The 18,468-nt window shown below is 43.5% G+C and overlaps 1 protein-coding gene across 1 annotated transcript in view; it reads right to left on the reverse strand.

The window, feature by feature from the left end:
* Positions 1 to 4,041: 4,041 nt before the first annotated feature.
* LOC128714962 (uncharacterized) overlaps positions 4,042 to 18,468 on the reverse strand; it is a 44,389-nt gene continuing 29,962 nt past the window's right edge. Inside the window, exon 6 of the mRNA XM_053809844.1 lies at positions 4,042 to 4,151. Within this exon, the coding sequence (XP_053665819.1) occupies positions 4,042 to 4,151 (110 nt within the window). The remainder of the gene's footprint in view (positions 4,152 to 18,468) is intronic.

Genomic DNA, 18,468 nt, shown 5'->3' on the forward strand with positions numbered 1-18,468 from the left:
CTTTTCCTGTTCGTTTTGCGTAAAACTGTTCGTTTTTTTTAGATGATGAACGGTGTTGAGTAGAGAAATTTGAATAAATAGCATTCCGAATGCGGAATCAAATCGATTTAGGGAAAGCGATTTGGGGTGGAGAATGAAATTTAAACCATTTTGTTGTGGACATTGTACCGGTAGAGAGATTTGTTGTGCGATTTGTGAGGTTAATTAATGATGAATCCGGTCCAGATTGGAATCCGTCACTCAAGGAGCGGCTCTTCTTGCATTTGATTAATTGGTGAAAGTGGAGATAATTTGTCACGGTGGAAAGAAAGCGTAATGCTGCTAGTTTGAATAAGAATTATTTTTTTTGTGCGTGAAAATTCCCTGAACCAGTGTTTTCTTTGGGTAAAATAAAAGAAACCCTCGTCGAAATACGGCTTTAAGGAAGCAAAGTTTCCAGTGCACACGAAGAACAAACACCGACAGTTGACGAAAAAGGGAGAAAAGGTTACATATCGTTATCCTAATTTCACCGTTCGTTGATTTCTTCCTTGACGTGGGTGGAAGAGTCAACATCGTTCGAAAGGAGTCAGAGCCAGGAGTACCAAAACTTGCCCCAAAATTGGTAAATAGAGCCGTTTAGGACATGTTGCCTTCTTGGAGATTCTGCATGAAGGAGATCTGGTGGTTTTTTTTTGACGTTGTTGCGAACTCTGCCCCAGAACAGAAGAGATGACAGTTATTGCTAGTACCTCGAGCAGTATTTTCCATTTTTCTTTTGGAACGCTGAACCCAGCACAACGTTGTCTGCTTTTTCCTTTATTCTGTACCCAAGTACCCGGTTTGCCTCGAAATTACAACCCATACCTTTCCAATCTAGATGCACCCCCGATAGGGAAAGACATTCGCAATATGAAGCGACTATCTTTCGACGACTATCTTGGGTCAGTGGTTGTGGGTAGTTTGCCGTTATTTTGTTATGTGCATGGTGCTTATAAGTCGCCAAAATGTACGTACAACTATCGCTTCGCTGCTGGGACATCTCGCCTGGTTGTGCCGCAAAAGGCGTCCGTTCCGACGAGAAAGAAGCAGCCACAAGACGATAAACAAACTTGAAACGGGTCCAAAACTCGTCGGAGACTTCGCCGTCGACAAGGATACGCCGGAGACAGATAAATGTGTGCCAAGGGCAATATTTTTTCTGCTCATTGCAACACTACTTTGCGGCACACTGGCCGCACACGGCGAGTGGCGTGAGTGCAGAGTCGGGTAGTACATTGGATGCACAGTACGCTAGTTTAGCCAACTCCAACCGTACAAATGGGTTCGAAGACGTGTTCGCTTTCGAGAGAAACGTTTTCAATATTCCTAGAGCATCCATATCGTCCTTCGTCAGAAGGCATCCACTCAAACGATGGGGATGACGGTAAACGAAGTTTTCATTTTACAATATTTATCAGTGGCACTAGATCGGAGCGCACGAATTAGATAACCAGGGGAGCAATGAAGGCAATAGAAACAAAATGCTACATCGGCATCTTTCAAGGATGAAGTTTGATAATAGAGTTCAGTACAATTTCGAGATGGATCCCTTGAAATGTAAAATAAAAGGAAAAAAACCTCATCGACGAGTTGGTTCCAGGGATGATTGAAGTTTTAATAAAAATCAAGACAAATTAACTTAGAAGTTTATCCCCTATCGGGATGAGAACGCACAAAGAGAACAAGAGATGCCTCTCTTGCTGAAGATATTTTCCAATGAAGCTAAGGTAAAGTTTTCCCCACCGAAAGGGAACAAAATAACTTTGGAGCTAATTAAAATAAAATATCGTCAAGCTTCGATAAGGATCTGTTCCGAGACTAAACATTGTCCTAAGACTCAAGATTTGGCAAACAGAAGAAATTGCAATTGTGTATTAAATTAAAATCCTCAACCAAGAGCCGTTGACTATAACCAGGGCTCAATACTTTAAAAAATGTTATGCGAATTGCCTAACTTGAGGCGTTTCGATAGCATCACTGCAGTAGCCAATGTATGCATTTCGCTTGTCAAAATTCCTTCCACAATAAACCACAGTCACAGTCCACACAACAAAACATCTCCTAAACAAAACAAACGTCTCTCTACACGTCAGCAAGCTTTTGCAATGCTATGCGTTCCTTTATGGAAAAGTTTTAAATTTAACTTCGATTTACTTCGCCCTCCGTTGGCTACAAAACGTGGGGCGAAGGCGGAGTCACACGGATGGAGGACATAGCAGTCTGCCTTGTTGTCTAGCTTTATTACTTTTTAATGGGAATTGACACGGAGAAAAATAATATTGCCTCGAGCCGAGGGCCACAGCCGAACGCGAAAGCACTTCAGCGGCTGTAATCCCTTGATAAATCTGACAAAGAATTTTTCACGCGCGATATGATATGATCCGACATGTGTATCGATCCTCAAAATGTGGGTATTGTTGTGGCCGCCAGGCGATTAAAAATTTAACGACTAGCAAGCTACGGAAAGTTGATTCCATTTTCTTCTCGCGTCTAAAAGTGGTTGGAAGCCATCGTGGTTTTGTTCGCTTCTGTTCGACGTTCTGCCGTAATCAGAACTTTCAGCGATGTGAAGTACTCACAAAAACAACCGGTAAATGGTGAGGTCGCACGGAAAATAATTCATACGTGAAGAAAGTTTTCATAATTCTTTTCTACTACCCGGTTGGATGTTTCTTGCTCGATCCAGTGCAAATTGAAGAGTGATAAAACTTACTTTAATTGCTTTTTCGTGTTTCGGGACAGGGTTTTGCGGGATTGCACATACAGTTTCGTTTCCTTTGTGTGTGTGTTTTTTTTTTCATTTGGCACTGAGAGGTCCTTTAGGGGATCAGAATTTTTGGACAGAATGTAAGATTTAAGAGAGAGAGAGAGAAAAAAAAAATGCTTCAAAACTCCACGCCGCTTGGCAAAGCAAAATAAAGACCCGGAAGGTCCGATGGGAAGATAAGTTGATTTCCAAAAGCGAAAAGTTTTGCGATCGTAAAAACGAGATTTTACGAGCACAAGTACGAAAATTAGAAGGAAAGTATGAGATCGAAACGGGGCGATTTCTTATGTCGGAGTTTTGTCGGATTCTGTGATGCAAGGGGAAAATGCACTAAAATCGGTTTGTCGGTTGGTTGGCTTGGTTTTGTGGTGATTAGTTTGGAACGATTTTTTAAACAGTATTGCTAAAGTTGAATATAAACCGCTCAGCTCCATCATCTGATAATGACTATCGATTTGTAAGGGAGGAAAATGAGCTTTTGGTCGTTTAAATGTTGAGAAGAAAGGCAACAGTATCACGGAATGAGTTTAAGGTGTTGCAAGAAATTTACCAAGGTTAAAACATAGTGAGCAAATTTGTTGCCACGTTCGGAAAGGAACGTCCGTGTAGTTGAATGAAACATTCACAGGGCAAGGGATCTTCAATGGTCTACGTTAAAACTATGGACGGGTACATTATTCGTGAGCAAGTTCAGGAAAGTTCCACGAAGCCCATTCATCATTACATCAAAAGAATCGAGTAGGAGTCACCAATTCTTCCAGTGATAATGTGATAATAAGCTTACGATACCTAGTCGTAGATGATTCCAAGGCGAAAAAGGGTAAATATTGACATACGACTTCCATATTCGAAGTAACCGAGGTCCTCTCTGTCTGTACGCATTGGCAGACAGATCCACACTGTGCAGCAATCCGAGTAACCTTATAGAGCAGATATGACAGGTCCCGTAACTCGTTACTCCAACCAAGAAGAAGCCCTTTGTAAAATGTGAAATTAATTAGCATCAGCACACGATTCGATGCCTTTTGGAGAACTTCCCCACACATGGAGCGTACACCGGTCAAACGAGGGAGAACAATTTAATTTGTACCATGCACAACTCACACAAACATTTACCTGCCCTTACTGCCACACTCGACCAACCGTACATCAAAGTTATTCCGCAAACGGTGTAGCATTCCTCTTTTATTTGGCTTGTAATTGCTTGGTAAATTTTCTGCTACTCGGGGCCGCTGCAGCAGCAAACTCCGACATTACGATAGTGGTGCCGACGTCAACGAGTCGTCAGGGTCATCCTCCGACAGTGGCGCGATGGACAGATTGTGCTGGAATGGGCGCGGTGACACTGGGAGTGTTATGTTTTCTGCAATGCATGAAAGGAATTGGTAATGAATACAAAAATAAATGCAACCATACACATTGCCGACCTAGTGAGCAGCCTTGACGTTCGGGCGAGCTCGGATAAAAGAAATACGGCGAAATAGAGCACGGCAGAGGGAAAAAGTAATGGTGAAAGCTCATCGGTGAGGGAAACATTGATGCCCGTTGGAGGTAATTTACATTTTACTTGTTCATTTGACCCAACCAACCGACCAACCAGTGTGTGGTGTGGTGTCCTCCACACAGTCCTCTTCAAGATCTGCACGATGACGAGCGTGATGGTATCCGTCCGTCGGGTGTGGGTCACACATACGTACAGGATAAGTATTTTTATTCTATTCCGGTAACATCGCTCACACTGCAGTCATCATTGGGCGACTGTACCCGGTTTCGCAGCTGCACGTACCAAAACGCTGCATGACGCGCGGTTGACGTGACGGAATTATGGTTCCGCTTAATTTCCCTCAATGTAAGCGGGGTTTCGGTCGACAACCACTCACAACCGGGTTGGAATGTGTTGTTTTCACTTAATTTCAATAACGTCAAACAACTTCAACTGCTTTGCTGGTTGGTTTAAAGGCGCATAAGCATCCACTTCAAGAGATAAGCTCAATCCCAAGCAATCCTCTAAATATTCCAGTCACAAGCCAGGCGGTGGGCAGTGTGGTGCGTGTTTTTTTGTTTTTCGTGCTTCATACTTTCTTAAAACAATTTGCCAGCCCCGTCACGGGGCACTGGCGCAGGCTGAAACGCTGAAAGTGTCACGAAGTACCCTCCAGCAGAGTTATACGTGTGGACGAGCCAAGCAGTAAAGCAACGAAACGGGACACATCGTCGTGACCTGCATGACTCGCAAGCTTTGCCGAAGAGCACTTGGGCAGCAGGCGAAACACAGAGAAAAACGGAACCTTCGCGACAGATGACGTTCTGTGTAAGCTGCTCAGCGTAACTTGACATAAGCAACCGAACACCACAGTCACCCACTGTGTGCGGTACTGTGGGCTTCAAATCTCTTCTCTCGGGGGTTTTTTTTTATTTGGTAGATGCCCCAAGAGCGGCCAATCATGGAAAACCACCCCCCGGAGACAGGGATTTGCGCGAAGTTCGGGCTTTTTGGTGCAGTTTTTATTTTCCTCGCACTGAGCACGCATCGCACCTCGACCCGCGCATGCTATCATGTTTTCCCAGACCCTCCTCCTCCATCCTTCCTTTCCATCCCACCCGATGCTCCTCGGCGAAAGTGGGGTTCAAATGCGAAAGTGAACGAAAAAATATTTTAAATTAAAGAAAATTCAATTTAAAATTGACAAACAGCTGCGAACGAGCGAGACCTGCAGGCGTCTCGGGAGGTTTCACGGGGTGAAACACATGCGACAACACTAGATATGAAATGATCCACCTTTTTCGTCGCTTGCATCCCCTCTCTCTCCCGCTCTCTCTCTCTCTTCCTTGCCATATTTTCTTCAAACATAATTCTACCTCGTGCCCTGTTGGGAAGAAGACTGTCGTTGTCAGGATCGCGACTGAGAGACACCCGTAAGTCCCGAAGTCAACTGCAAATAGTGTGAAGAAGGCGAGCTTTTCCAAGTCTTCCACCGCTGTGGGCAGACAACAACCAACAAAAAAAGAATGGAAAAAAGCTCGGTGCAGGAGGAGACTCAAGGGTGGGAAATGAAAACGAAAACGTAACGATATCAACGGAGGATTATTTTTTCGCGACCTTTTCTTCGCGTTCCTACCACACACACACACATGAAGGGTGGTCTTTACGAACAAAAGGGAAGCAAAAAAGAAAGCAAAGGAACGACCGGTATATCCTTTAGCAATGAGGGGATTGTACTATTCCACTCTGAAAGGGACAAAGCAGGTGAAGATGCAAAGGGGCTGGAAAGGAGATAAAAATTCTGATGACTTTATTTTAGTGCGATGAAGATCCGCGCCCTACGGTAAGGCACATTCGGGGTTCGGTTGTGTACGTCAGGGGTTTTTTTTTTAAGGCGGCCGCGAGTCAACGGGATTCGAGACCCATGCAGTATGCAGGAACGCACGTAGAGGTGTGTATAAAAATGAGAAAAGATTCAATTCACCATCTCCGCATGCTACGTCAGCCCGGGCCAGCCTGGCCGGAACAAGGGCGTAATGGTGAAGCCACCGGGGAAAAAAGTGTAGAAAGGATCAGGACGATGACGACGACGACTACGACGGCGAGGATGAGGTTTGCTGGCTTCGTGTGGCGCTGCGTCACGATTGTCGAGCCCCGGTGTATGTATCCTGCGGCCCACTTTGCCACGGGTAATAGTTCACTTTACGCGCGGGGGTATGTGTGCATGGCCGCTGAAGTACACATACTGCAAGCTTTGAATACACATCGTTCCATTCGGGGAAACAGGAACCAAAGTGCTTTATGCTTGTGCCATCACTTCACTTCCGCACTACACCTCACCTGGCCCGCAGTGGCCAGGATGCTGAGTCGCGTCAAGATGGTGTGAGAATGTGTGTGCGGGAATAGGACAGAAGCATGAAATTTGCGTGTGCTTTCTTAGTCAGATTAGGTTAAGGTGGACGGTTCGGGCGAGCGGCGAAGGATAGATATGGAAAATTATGATGATTTTTCCCCCGTAGCACTCATCCCAGCATCGCACCCGGTTGCAATGGGTAGGGGAGTAAATGCTATTTGCATCTGTCCCTGCTGTCCGGGACTTCGGGAAGATGACTAAAGGTGGAGATTAAGTCGCAAACCTTTCGGCGACACAGAACAGCGCGTTTGACCGCTCGGATATGGGTGGAGAAGAGGCAAGGCAAAAAAAACATGGTTTGGGGTCTTCTGTTGGTTCTGTTCGCTGCTGCGTGGATGGAAAATTTCCATTACCTGAATGGGATTTTGTAACCGGGTGACGTATGATGAATGTGGTTGTGCGCTGCAAGAAACGAAATCACTGTTGCAATGCATTTTGTGTCTGTCTGTGTGTTTTTGTGCTATTCTCGGCCACAGTTCGCTTTGCAGAGATTGGATGTTCCAATTTAATTTTGCAAAGCACGCGTAGTGTTTGTGCACTTATTTCTCTTGTTTCCTTTTTTGACAGAGTGAATTGCGAATATTATCAAATAAATTATATCTCATAAATCTGAGGGTTTCGTAAGAAGTCGAACATTTATGATGTTTTTTTATAGTAAAACTAATATCCCATAAGGAACCTCGTAATATATCAAGTTTGTTATACTAAGAACTTGCATAATTTTATGCGCTAACATTATTGCATTTCATTATAATAAAATTCCTTTACATTGTTCGGTTATAATTGTAGCCATTGGTCATGTGTTTCAATCGTTTGGTATCATTCTCGCGACGTCCTTTATACTCTATGATGTACCTTTTGATGCACAGAATAACGAAGTCTATCTTATGACTTGGGTAGACATTATTTCTGTGGTCGAGCCTTCAGTAACTTCCTGGTGTATAGACGAATCACTGATTAACGATATCTATGTCCATTATCTCATATCCATGATTTGGGTGTAATTGTACCCACCAATGAAACAACCAAGTCCATACGTTTGCTACATAATTTCATAGAGTATCCTGTTGTGTGCGAGAGTTAAATCAATTCGCTGTTTCAGTGTAGAGGTTTGTTCTACGAATTTTGCAACTTTGCTATTGTTATTACTTCAAGTAATTATTTACATTTTTCCAATTAAAATATAACAAAGAGAGGAAAAATATGGCTAAATTACATTTTCCCATCAATCACTGAACAATATATCGGTTTCAAGAACAGCACACAAATGACACGAACATCACAATGCACATCAGGATAACAATGCACGAGTACCCACACATAAAAGGAAAACATAAACAAAGCCGTTGCGTTAATTATCCAAAAATACAATTGAATCCGGAGTGGTAATTCCTAGACAAAAAACCATGAAGCTTTAAATAAAACCCCCTTTTGACACATTCCCCACAAAAAAAAACACATAAAACAGCAAACAGGCCTTCCACCAAATAATGCCATTACCGTTGGGCTTCGACGGCTTCCCGTAAATGAAGCACTGTGCCCACGTGCAGTGTATTAAGTGGAATAATTAAACACTGATTGGCCATTATCCACTCCAACGCAGCTGATGGACGGGTGGATCACGTGTGCGCTTCTGTTTCGTTATAATAGCGGTCGTATCGCGCCGGAACCTTTTGGGGCAAAGCTGCGCCAGGGTGCCAGAGATTTTAATTTTAAAAATACTTTACTTCGCTCTTTCCAGTGCGTTTGTGTTGCGCATTCCTTTTCTGATTACACGCCACACATTGTAAAATGGGGTGTGAATTTGATTGGCATTGCCGAATGGTACACATTTCTGTTTCGTGTGAAAGAGCTTATTTTCCAATTCCGAAAAGCTCCTGTAGGAAATACACGATCGTACCAGCCGAGAAGGAAAAAGCAGGGAAAGCAAATAATCCTGCACTGTGCGTTCGACGAGAAGGATTTCAATCTAACGTCAGATGATGACACAAAGATAATGTGTGCTGTGTGCGTGTGAGTTTATGAGTGTGAAATGGAATATTTCAAACCTTAAACCATGGCTTCAGGGTGTGTTCGAAGAAGCTGCGGTTTTCTCATGCTCGGCAAACATATTTTCGCACCAGAATCAATAATCAACCTATCTTCGGCACCGTTTCCCGGGTGGAAAACTTGAGATTTGACTCGCTTCTATCGGTTTGATGCATGTGCAAGCAAACCGGGTTTAAGATGTGCTTCCTTACACATATCCCACACTGCATGTATGTGTGCACAGTGTGTGTGTGTGTGCTTAGCTAACAATCAACTATCATCCCCTTTGCCGGAAGAACGCACCCTGCACGAAGAACCAAAACCGTGCACACAGCAACGACACGTTTCGCTTTTGTGGTGGCTGAAAGTTTATCTCACTGCAATCACTCACTCAAGTTTCGTCGGCGTTGGGGAACAATCTTTGCGTTGGCCATGGTAGAAGCCTCTCCGTGGTGACAAAACGACGATTCTAAGGCAAACTTTTAACCACGTCAAACGTGTGAACCCAATTTTGCGAATCGCGATGAGAAGTCATGCGGACACGATGGAAACGGCTGGCATCTAGATCAGGGATCGGCAACTATAAGGAAATTTATAGTGTTAGTAAAAATATAACGTACTGTTAAACTCTTCCATTTTGCGTATGATAAAGATAAATTGTAATTGTAATTTTGAGATGCAAATTGCATACATCTGGGCGTTATATTTGACCAAGTTCGTTTTTCTTAAAATAATCACTTATAATTAATATAACGTCAGAAATAATGAAGCGGTAAAGAAAAACGTCTGAAGATATACTATTTGCATAACAAGATTTCCTTTTAATGGCTTTGTTGCCGACTGCAATCATTCCATTGAGAGCGATGTTTACCCATTGGACGATATTGATCTTTCGGTTTTATCCATCGAAATGTCGATGCTTGTTGAACCCTGCTGCTACAAGAGATTACGTGGAAGCAGCATCAACCTAAATGTATTTATTTAAGCACACATCAGCTACCGTATACCCTTATAGCCCTTCAAAACCCCATACCCGAATGGTGGGGATGCAGAATAATCTGACATCGAACATAGTTTCCTTTGAATCAAGGCGTAGTGTCGCCATCCCGGACGAAACCTCAACGAAACATAGTTTCCCGAAGATTCCCGTATCTTCAACACCTTCTCAGCGGGGAAGCGCCGGCAGATGGGGTAGCTAAAGCCTCACCACAAGAAAGAAGGTAATTAGAACGATTGCCATGCGCCCGACCGTGCAGACGGGTGAAAAGCCCTACGGAAAGCTACGATAAGTTGGGTGCGCGAATTTTCGCCGCTCGCCGGAAAGGTAAATCCTTGTACCTGCTCCCGTCTGCTGGATGAAAGTTTTCCGGTTAGAATTAAGGACGGAAAGCGCTTCAGTTTCGCTTCAGCTTCAAGCACCGAACCGAATTACACGGTAGCACAAAATTTCATCCGCAGTTGAGATGTTTATTTGGAGTTTGGAGACCGACTATAGCGCCCGGAACCGCTTTACAACGTCCCTGCCGTTCGGGGGAAGTTTTTCGTTGATGAAAGAAAATGGTGCAACGATTCGGGATGGTTTAAACAACAACAGGGAAAAGGTTTGCCAGTACTACAACGTGTTTGGAGAGTAATTTTCCAAACTCCGCACAAGTGCGATTTTTTTCCGCACACGTATGGTTCGTGAAAATTTAAACTTAATTAAAATTCTTCGATGGAAAATATGTTCGTATCGAATTTATCTTTCGCAAAGTGTCTTTGGCGTCATGCGTGTCGGACAAAGTTTCTACTGCATGAAAAAAAGCACTGATTAGTCCTGGGTTTCGCTGTAATGTAATGAAGATACGTCACCTTCCTTCCGTGCAGCTCAAAAGACACGTTATTATTTTCGTCATAATTTTCTGCACCTATCGTGTAATGAGCAAAACAACCCTGCTATGGGAAGGTACCGGTTGTAACGGATATACATGCATTACGGGCGGCCGTATGTTTCAACATCCCGAGGGCGACCTCCCAAAAACCCGACCCGAGCATTCTCGAGCAGCACCCGGGCAGTATCGTGATAATGGTTGTAAATTTAATTAAAATTTCCCTCCCAGCAGGTGTGTGTGTGTGGATGTGTGTGCTAGCATATCTACGTACGGATGTATGTGTGAAAAACTGTTCCCGACAACATCATGATTGACTCGAGAAAGCCCTCCCACTTAACCGTGCAAATGTATGGGAAGGCTCAAAACCCTAGGGGAAGGGGGTTCATGCTTTGGGGGGAAAATCTTTACGCATTCACCGCCGGAAAAGCTCATGCCCGACGGGGCTACCCAGAAACCTTTTCGGGGTATGGTAATGCTGCAGGTTCTTTTATGTTGCTTCAAACATACCTTCGAAGCGAATCGTTCGCAAAGGAATAATGAGTCAAACTAGACGTAATACATGTTTACGAAGTGGAAGATTAATTTTGAAATGGTTTTTTTTAACTGGTTTAAAATTTCATATAAATGAAGCTTCCTTTCTTCTTGTTCTACGTAGAGAAAAGTATCAGTAACAAAAGTGTTTTTTTTTTGTTAATTATGATATCTTAGTGGTAATAATATTAAAAGCAAGTTTAATTAAACGACCTTTCAATATACAACAGCGCCTAAACGCATGCAACATGCACACTAAAAGTGCTCAATGCTTTCTGATCGTTTTGAATTTAAGCTCTTGAATGAAGATTAAATTGTGTATTTCCTCCATCTTTCTCTTTCTCTTTGCAGGCCATACTGATTTAAGAGCTTACGCATGAGCTGCCGAGTTACTGTTGCTAATTTTCCACCATAATATAATCGAAATCAATCCATGTAATCGTGCTACACCACGGTCGAAACAAAATGAGGTAATTATGTGTGCGCGTATTATGTGTGCGGTTTTTTTTTTGCTATTACGTATTTTACTGCTCCCGTGCAACAATCGATACACAAAACCGAGGTAAAAAAGAAAATCAAAGCCAAAGCAAAGCTGCTCTTTGATGACGGATTGCGTACGCTGCAAATAACATTCATCCATCTATTCGTTCGTTCTTTCGTTCCTTCGCTCGTTCATTCAGTTGCTCTCGATGCCATCGACAGGTGATGGGAAACGTTTTGGAAAACATAACCCACGGTAGGAAAGGGAGTTGAGGAATGAAGGGGACATGGGGAGAGGGAAAATGAAATTAATCAACAGTGCACCTCGTTTTTCAATATCCTTCATCCTTCAGTATCAGACGATTTTCGCGTGAGAAGCGTTGCTGTTTTGTTTATTGTGTGTGCCGCTTTTTTATGAATCCATTCGCATCCCTTATCCCCTTAATACCAGTGAAGCATAGCTTTTCTGTGTTTTTTTTTGTTTTCACCCAAAAGCTTCGAAAGTATTTATATGCAGTATTTATTTGTGGTCCTTTGCACCCACGCAGCGAGAGTGCCCATTTTTTTGTCCGGTTTATTCTTTCACCTTTTCACCGTTTTTGGCAACGCAACAGACAACTGGCGAGAAAAAGAAGACCTGTTACAAAACAAAAACTTCCTTCTCAATCTCCCGAGAATGCCCCGGCGATCGAAAGGGAATGCTTAAAAAAAGGAAATTGGTTGCATCTGTGGAACCGCGAATAGGATCCAGCTTTCCACCAACGAGGAGCGGATTACACGAACGAAACGAAAGGATTTATTATTTAATTTATAGCCAACGAATGCTGGTGAATTTGTGTGCTCCAGAATTGGCGAATGGAGCCTCGAAAGAGGTGAGGGGACAAGTGGTCCCAACTCTACCGTTTGAACGATAAAATTTTAAAAGAAAGAATGCGGTGGTATTAGCAGCAAAAAGAAAGAAAAAAAAAAGCACAGAGCTTCTAAAATACACAGTTAATCCAACGGAGGATGAATTTTTCTACCGGATTCAATTTTTTCCCCATTTTCCCACGTAGTTTTAAACAAAGGTTTCGAAATCTGGTTTTTGCTTATCGCGGTATTATCACGAGCTTATTTTCCTAAGCTGTTGCAATATATATAAATACATTTTTTCTACTTCAACAAGGGCAACAGATTGTTCGACCGAAGATTGCTTTTAGTCTTCTTTTAGTGGTAAAAAAAAACACAAATCTGCACCCGAGGAAAAAAGCTCTATTGCATTAACTTTTTTATACAGAAACGAAAGTTGGATTTTTATAACTATCATACAACCGAAATTGCAGCCAAACCCGTATGTTCCGCCAAGCAAATCGTACTATTTCGTCGAGTAAATATAGCGTGAAAGCCCTCTTGTCACGTTAATTGCATGCTTTCAGGCGTATTTAGCAGTGGTGATCCTCATATATCTGTCATCAAATATTGTGATTTGTGTGCATTTGCAAAACAGAAATTCAAGACTATAATTTCACTGACCCCTGCCTATTGTTGACCCCAATACGCTTCCTCAGTTCCAGATAGTTTTTTTTCTGCCATTTCATTAATTCCATCACTCAAAAAACGCAAATCTAAAGAAATCTGATCCAAACCCATCAGCATCAGCACGTTCGGCGGGGTAAAAGCAAAGCAAACGCACTCATTTTCCATACAGCGGGCTCGTAACGAGTTTTCCTTGTGCATCCCGCCAGCACAAAAGGTTCCACCACAATCCATACCGCCATCCATTTGCTTTCGTTGTTGAATGGGATTTTTGCTTTGGCAGTTTTGTTCCGAGCTGCGAATTGTTGCCATTCCATAAAGGGAGTGCACGGGGAGATGCTTTAGCGTTTTCACCAGCAGTGCTTTGGCCCACCCCAGCGGAAACTTACCCAATATTCCGCGTTCCGCTCCGTATCGTTCGTTGGCGTTGGTTCATTTATTGAAATTTATATTATTCGACTGAGACTTATGCTGTTCATTGTGAGAATTCTTTTGTGTGCTTTAACCGACGAACGAGAAATTTGTGCTACATCCACCAACGGTTTTCAATTCTGCTCCGATTCCATTTCCTTCCCTCTCGCCACCCAAACCCCACTCTACCCACTATCCGAACCGTAGCAAGGAACAATTCATTGGACTGACATTTTTCGACATTTTGCATGCAAAAAAAAAAAATCCTCCCCACAGAGTGGATATGTGTGAATGTGAATATTCCCTCGTTTTTTGCATGTAATCCCTTTCCGTTCTTTTCCAACAATATCCATTTACACAAAAAAGGGAAATTTCCTTTGCTTGAGGAGGATGTTGGCCATCGATGTTGTTGCGTGGTGGTTTTCACCAGGTACACCGAAAGTCAAAAATTCTCTTCCGGAGAGCGCAAACGTTCCATCCCATTGTTGTACCATCACCATCAAAACCTCACACTCTCCCCATCGGTTTCTCCCCTTCATCCGCGCATGAGCTTTTCTAAGCTCAGCTTCGCATCGCTGCGTGCGCCACGATTAATGTTCCTTCAATTGAATATTTAAAATTCAATTTGTGCTTGCGCTACTCACAACCATGACGCCGACGACAAGGACGAAGACGCCAACGACCATCGTTCGACATTGTCTCGTTTTCCACCGACCTTCCCTACAAGCCTTTTCCCCGACATTGATTTTTACCACCGAAGCACAAATGCGTATTTTACGTGCCACGTTTTATTTTCATCTGTTGCCCGCTCAGGACCTCGTTGTTGTTGGTCGCTTTGCCTCCTTTTTATCCTGGCAACCAACAACCTGCCCCCTCAACCATCCATTCTCGATCGTTAACTCGTGCCTCAAACAGGGCTCGGTGTGTGTGTGTTGGTGTGAGAGTTAGAATAAATTTGCTTTGGACCTAGTCAGCGATTTTCACAAAGAACGTTCCTTTCGCTCAAAATTTTTGCATCGATCTACGCTGCCTCGGGTGAAAAAATGGCTTACAAAGAGAAGAAAAACGACCATCAAGTGAGCGTACAAATAATTTCGAATGAATTTTCCGTCCACATTTTCCACCCCCAAAACCACCGGATTCACCCCTTCGACTGCTTAGATTTGGGGCCAAATATTTCCAATCGTCTGACCGAGACCGAGAAGGTTGAATATTATTCAACGGTACGGCACCAACCCAGCCGGCATCATCAGCAGCAAACGCACCAAAATTGATCGTTGCAGCGAAATTAAACCACAATTACTTCCCAACGCCACCCCGAGCACCGGACCAGGGCTAACATTGTGCCAGCCCTTGATCCGGTTATCTTGGTTTCCGCTTCCACTCGCACACCACCCGGCTTGTTGCCCGGCTGGGCGTACAGGAAGATTAGTTAATGCCTTATGCCTGATGCCCTACGGCTTCGGGGTGCGCTTTTCACGATATGCAGAGTGCTGTGCGCAGAGAGATAAGGTTTCGCACGGTGCCACCACCCACTCCAACCGTCGGTATTGGTTTGCATGAGTTTATGGTTTAAATTAAATTTTACTAACCTTGAAGCCACGGTCGGTGTGAGTGTGTTTGCCGGGAACTTCAGGTTTTGTTCAAGGAAAGACCACTTTTTGTGTAAGAACTAGTTCCACGATTATTACAATGGAATATTAATCTAAAATTCCAATTGAATAGACGGTATTGTTACAGCAAACAAATAAGATTATTAAAAAGACAAATTTCGAATGCAGATTGCATACATTTTGGGCGTTGTGATATCTCAGCGGAACTCTACTGATAGTTAGACTGTCGGTATTTTCTTTAAACGCACAAGAGGTTACTTTATTGATCCAACACTTGCGACTTATCTGTATCGCTATACACATCATACTGATCGTGCGCAGGACCTGCTTCCCGCTTAAGTTCGATTAACGGTACTCTAATTGTCGCCCCGCTGCAACCGCGATATTTCAATTTGTCGCCTCTCACTCTTTCTCTCTTTCGTTCCGATGAAACGGAACATCCTCCCCCCCTACCAGGGGATATTACAGATTCGGCATGGGAAGAAGCGCCAACTTATGTATAGGACGTTTGAATAAACCGTGTTTCGTACGCACGTCCACTACTCGTATCAACCCATCTTCTCCTGGATACACCTTGGAAATTCGTCCTAATTTCCAAAACTGTGGCGGCATGTTGTCTTCCTTCATCAGCACTAGTGCTCCTTCCTTTACATTGTCCCTCTGTTTTGTCCACTTGTGTCTAGTCTGCAGTTCACTTAAATACTCCTTCTGCCATCGCCTCCAGAAGTGCTGTCGAAGTTGTTGAAGCCTCTGCCACTTGTTCAGTCGATTATCTGGAAGATCCAGATATGATGGTTCCGCAACTCCAATCAATGGACGATCGATAGTAAAATGCGCAGGAGTAAGGCAGTCCAGATCATGTGGACCGTTTGAGAGGGCGTATAACGGTCTAGAGTTTAGGATGGCCTCAATTTGACACAGAAGAGTGTAGAAATCGGTGATCGTTAAAGATGCCGACTTATAAACCTTTTTCAATACACTTTTAACACTCTTGACGCCTGCCTCCCAAATCCCTCCAAAATGAGGAGCACCAGGCGGGATCATTCTCCACTTAATCTCTCTTTCTTGGCAGAACTGGAAAATGTCTTGTCTTGTTGCTTCATTCCTAAACAATTCGTACAACTCGCGAAGTTCATTTTTCGCTCCAACAAAATTGGTTGCATTGTCACTGTAAACTTCTTCGGGAATTCCTCTTCTGGACACAAATCGTCTAAAGGCTGAAAGAAACGCACCAGTTGATAAGTCTTCTACAGCTTCCAAATGAATAGCCTTTGTGACCATGCACACAAATACGCATATGTATCCCTTTACAGCAATGACACGACGAATGCCTGATTTTAACATGATTGGCCCAGCGAAATCCAGACCAACTCGTTGAAACGTAGGAGCAGCTGTTACTCGACAGCTTGGTAGATCGCCCATTTGTTGATCCATGGTGCTTGGTCTACTTCTAAAACAAAGAATGCATTCATGCAGCACCTTTCGAACCGTAGATCGAGCATTCACTATCCAGAATTGCTGACGCATAATTGAAATCACCCCGGATGGGCCTATGTGCAGATTTTCTCGGTGAATTGCTGAAATCAAGCGTCTGGTTACTACATTTCGATGTGGAAGCAGCATTTGATGCTTATTCTCATACGGCAGATCTGCCTTACGTATACGGCCACCAACCCTCAGTACATCACCATCCAGGAATAGGTTGAGATTCCGGTAACGTTGCACAGGTTTGTCACTTTTAACGGCTGATATTACATCTGACAGCTCCTTATGTTGAATAGCACGTACAATCCAACGCGTAGATTCTCGCAGTTCTGCAATTGTTGGGTTTTTCTCATCAATTCGATCACCCTTACGTCGCTTGGCATTCTGTTTGAATCGCACAACATACGCTAATATTCGCTGCGTCTTTCGAAAGGATTCAAACTTTTCCAGAATCGGCAGGGTTTCAGACGGTACTGTGGCGTTGCAGGTAACTTCTTTGCACAGTTCGGGAATCTCTTCATCAGTTAGATCCTTGGTGTACTCATTCGGTAAATCATGACCCCTCAGGAATTCAGGTCCGTTCCACCACACATCATTCTGGGTCAGAAGAGATGCCGACTGACCTCTTGAGACAACGTCGGCAGGGTTTTGATCGGTTCTTATGTAACGCCATTTGAAAATTGGATTTTCATTAATTTCAGCAACACGATTTCGAACAAAGATGGCAAGCCGATCCAAAGGTTTTTTCAACCATGCCAAAACTATCTGGCTATCTGACCACATGTTGACGCTTTCAAAGTGAGAACTGTTCAACACCGCTAGCACCATTTTAACCAACCGGCAAAGTAATAATGCAGCCAACAGCTCCATTCTCGGGATAGTTACGTTCGATAATGGCGCGACTCGAGATTTACTGATTAACAACCTTAGCTGCGCGGTCCCGTCCTGTTTTATTGATTTTATGTACACACAAGCTCCATACGCTTGCAATGATGCATCACCGAACCCATGTATTTCATACGAGACTGCATCGATGCTTACTACGTGTCGAGGAATTCGAATCTGATTCTCGATTGGCAAAGCCTTCAAAAACTTGTTCCATTCGTCCAGCAATGGCTCATCTATTATATCATCCCAGTTTAGCTTGGTAATCCATAGTTTCTGCATCAATATTTTTGCTATAACAACCACTGGGGATATGAGTCCAAGCGGATCAAATATTCTTGCTATGGTAGAAAGAACCTCTCGCTTCGTTGGTGTTTTATCGATCATTGGAACCTTTGTCAGAAATATAAACTCGTCATTATTAGGATTCCACATCAAGCCTAACGTTTTTATATACTCGTTAGCTTGACAGTCATCGAACCTTGCTAGTGCATCGCGATCTTCAATGGGAATAGATTCCAAAAGCCTTTCGTCGTTAGCTGTCCATTTATGTAGCTTCATACCTGCCGTTTTGAACACTTCGATGAATTGAGATTGCGCCTCATGCACCGTATTAACGTCGTCTGCCCCAAACAAACCATCGTCAACATAGAAATTTTCCTCGATGATTTGACTTGCTAAAGGAAAACGTTCTCTCTCATCACGAGCAAGTTGTAACAGCGTTCGTGTCGCCAAAAAGGGTGCCGCTGCAGTTCCGTACGTAACCGTTGTAAGCTCCAGCACACGCAACGGTTCATGTGATGACGATCTCCAGAATATTCGTTGTAGCGGACTGTCACAGGGATCCACCTTAAACTGTCGAAACATTTTAGCAATATCGGCACTTACCACATAGCGAGGCATTCTAAATCGAAGCTTGATCGAGAGTAAGTCGTGTTGTACCTTGGGTCCAGTCATCATAACGT

Source organism: Anopheles marshallii, chromosome 3, assembly GCF_943734725.1.
Source record: "Anopheles marshallii chromosome 3, idAnoMarsDA_429_01, whole genome shotgun sequence".
NCBI lineage: Eukaryota > Metazoa > Arthropoda > Insecta > Diptera > Culicidae > Anopheles > Anopheles marshallii.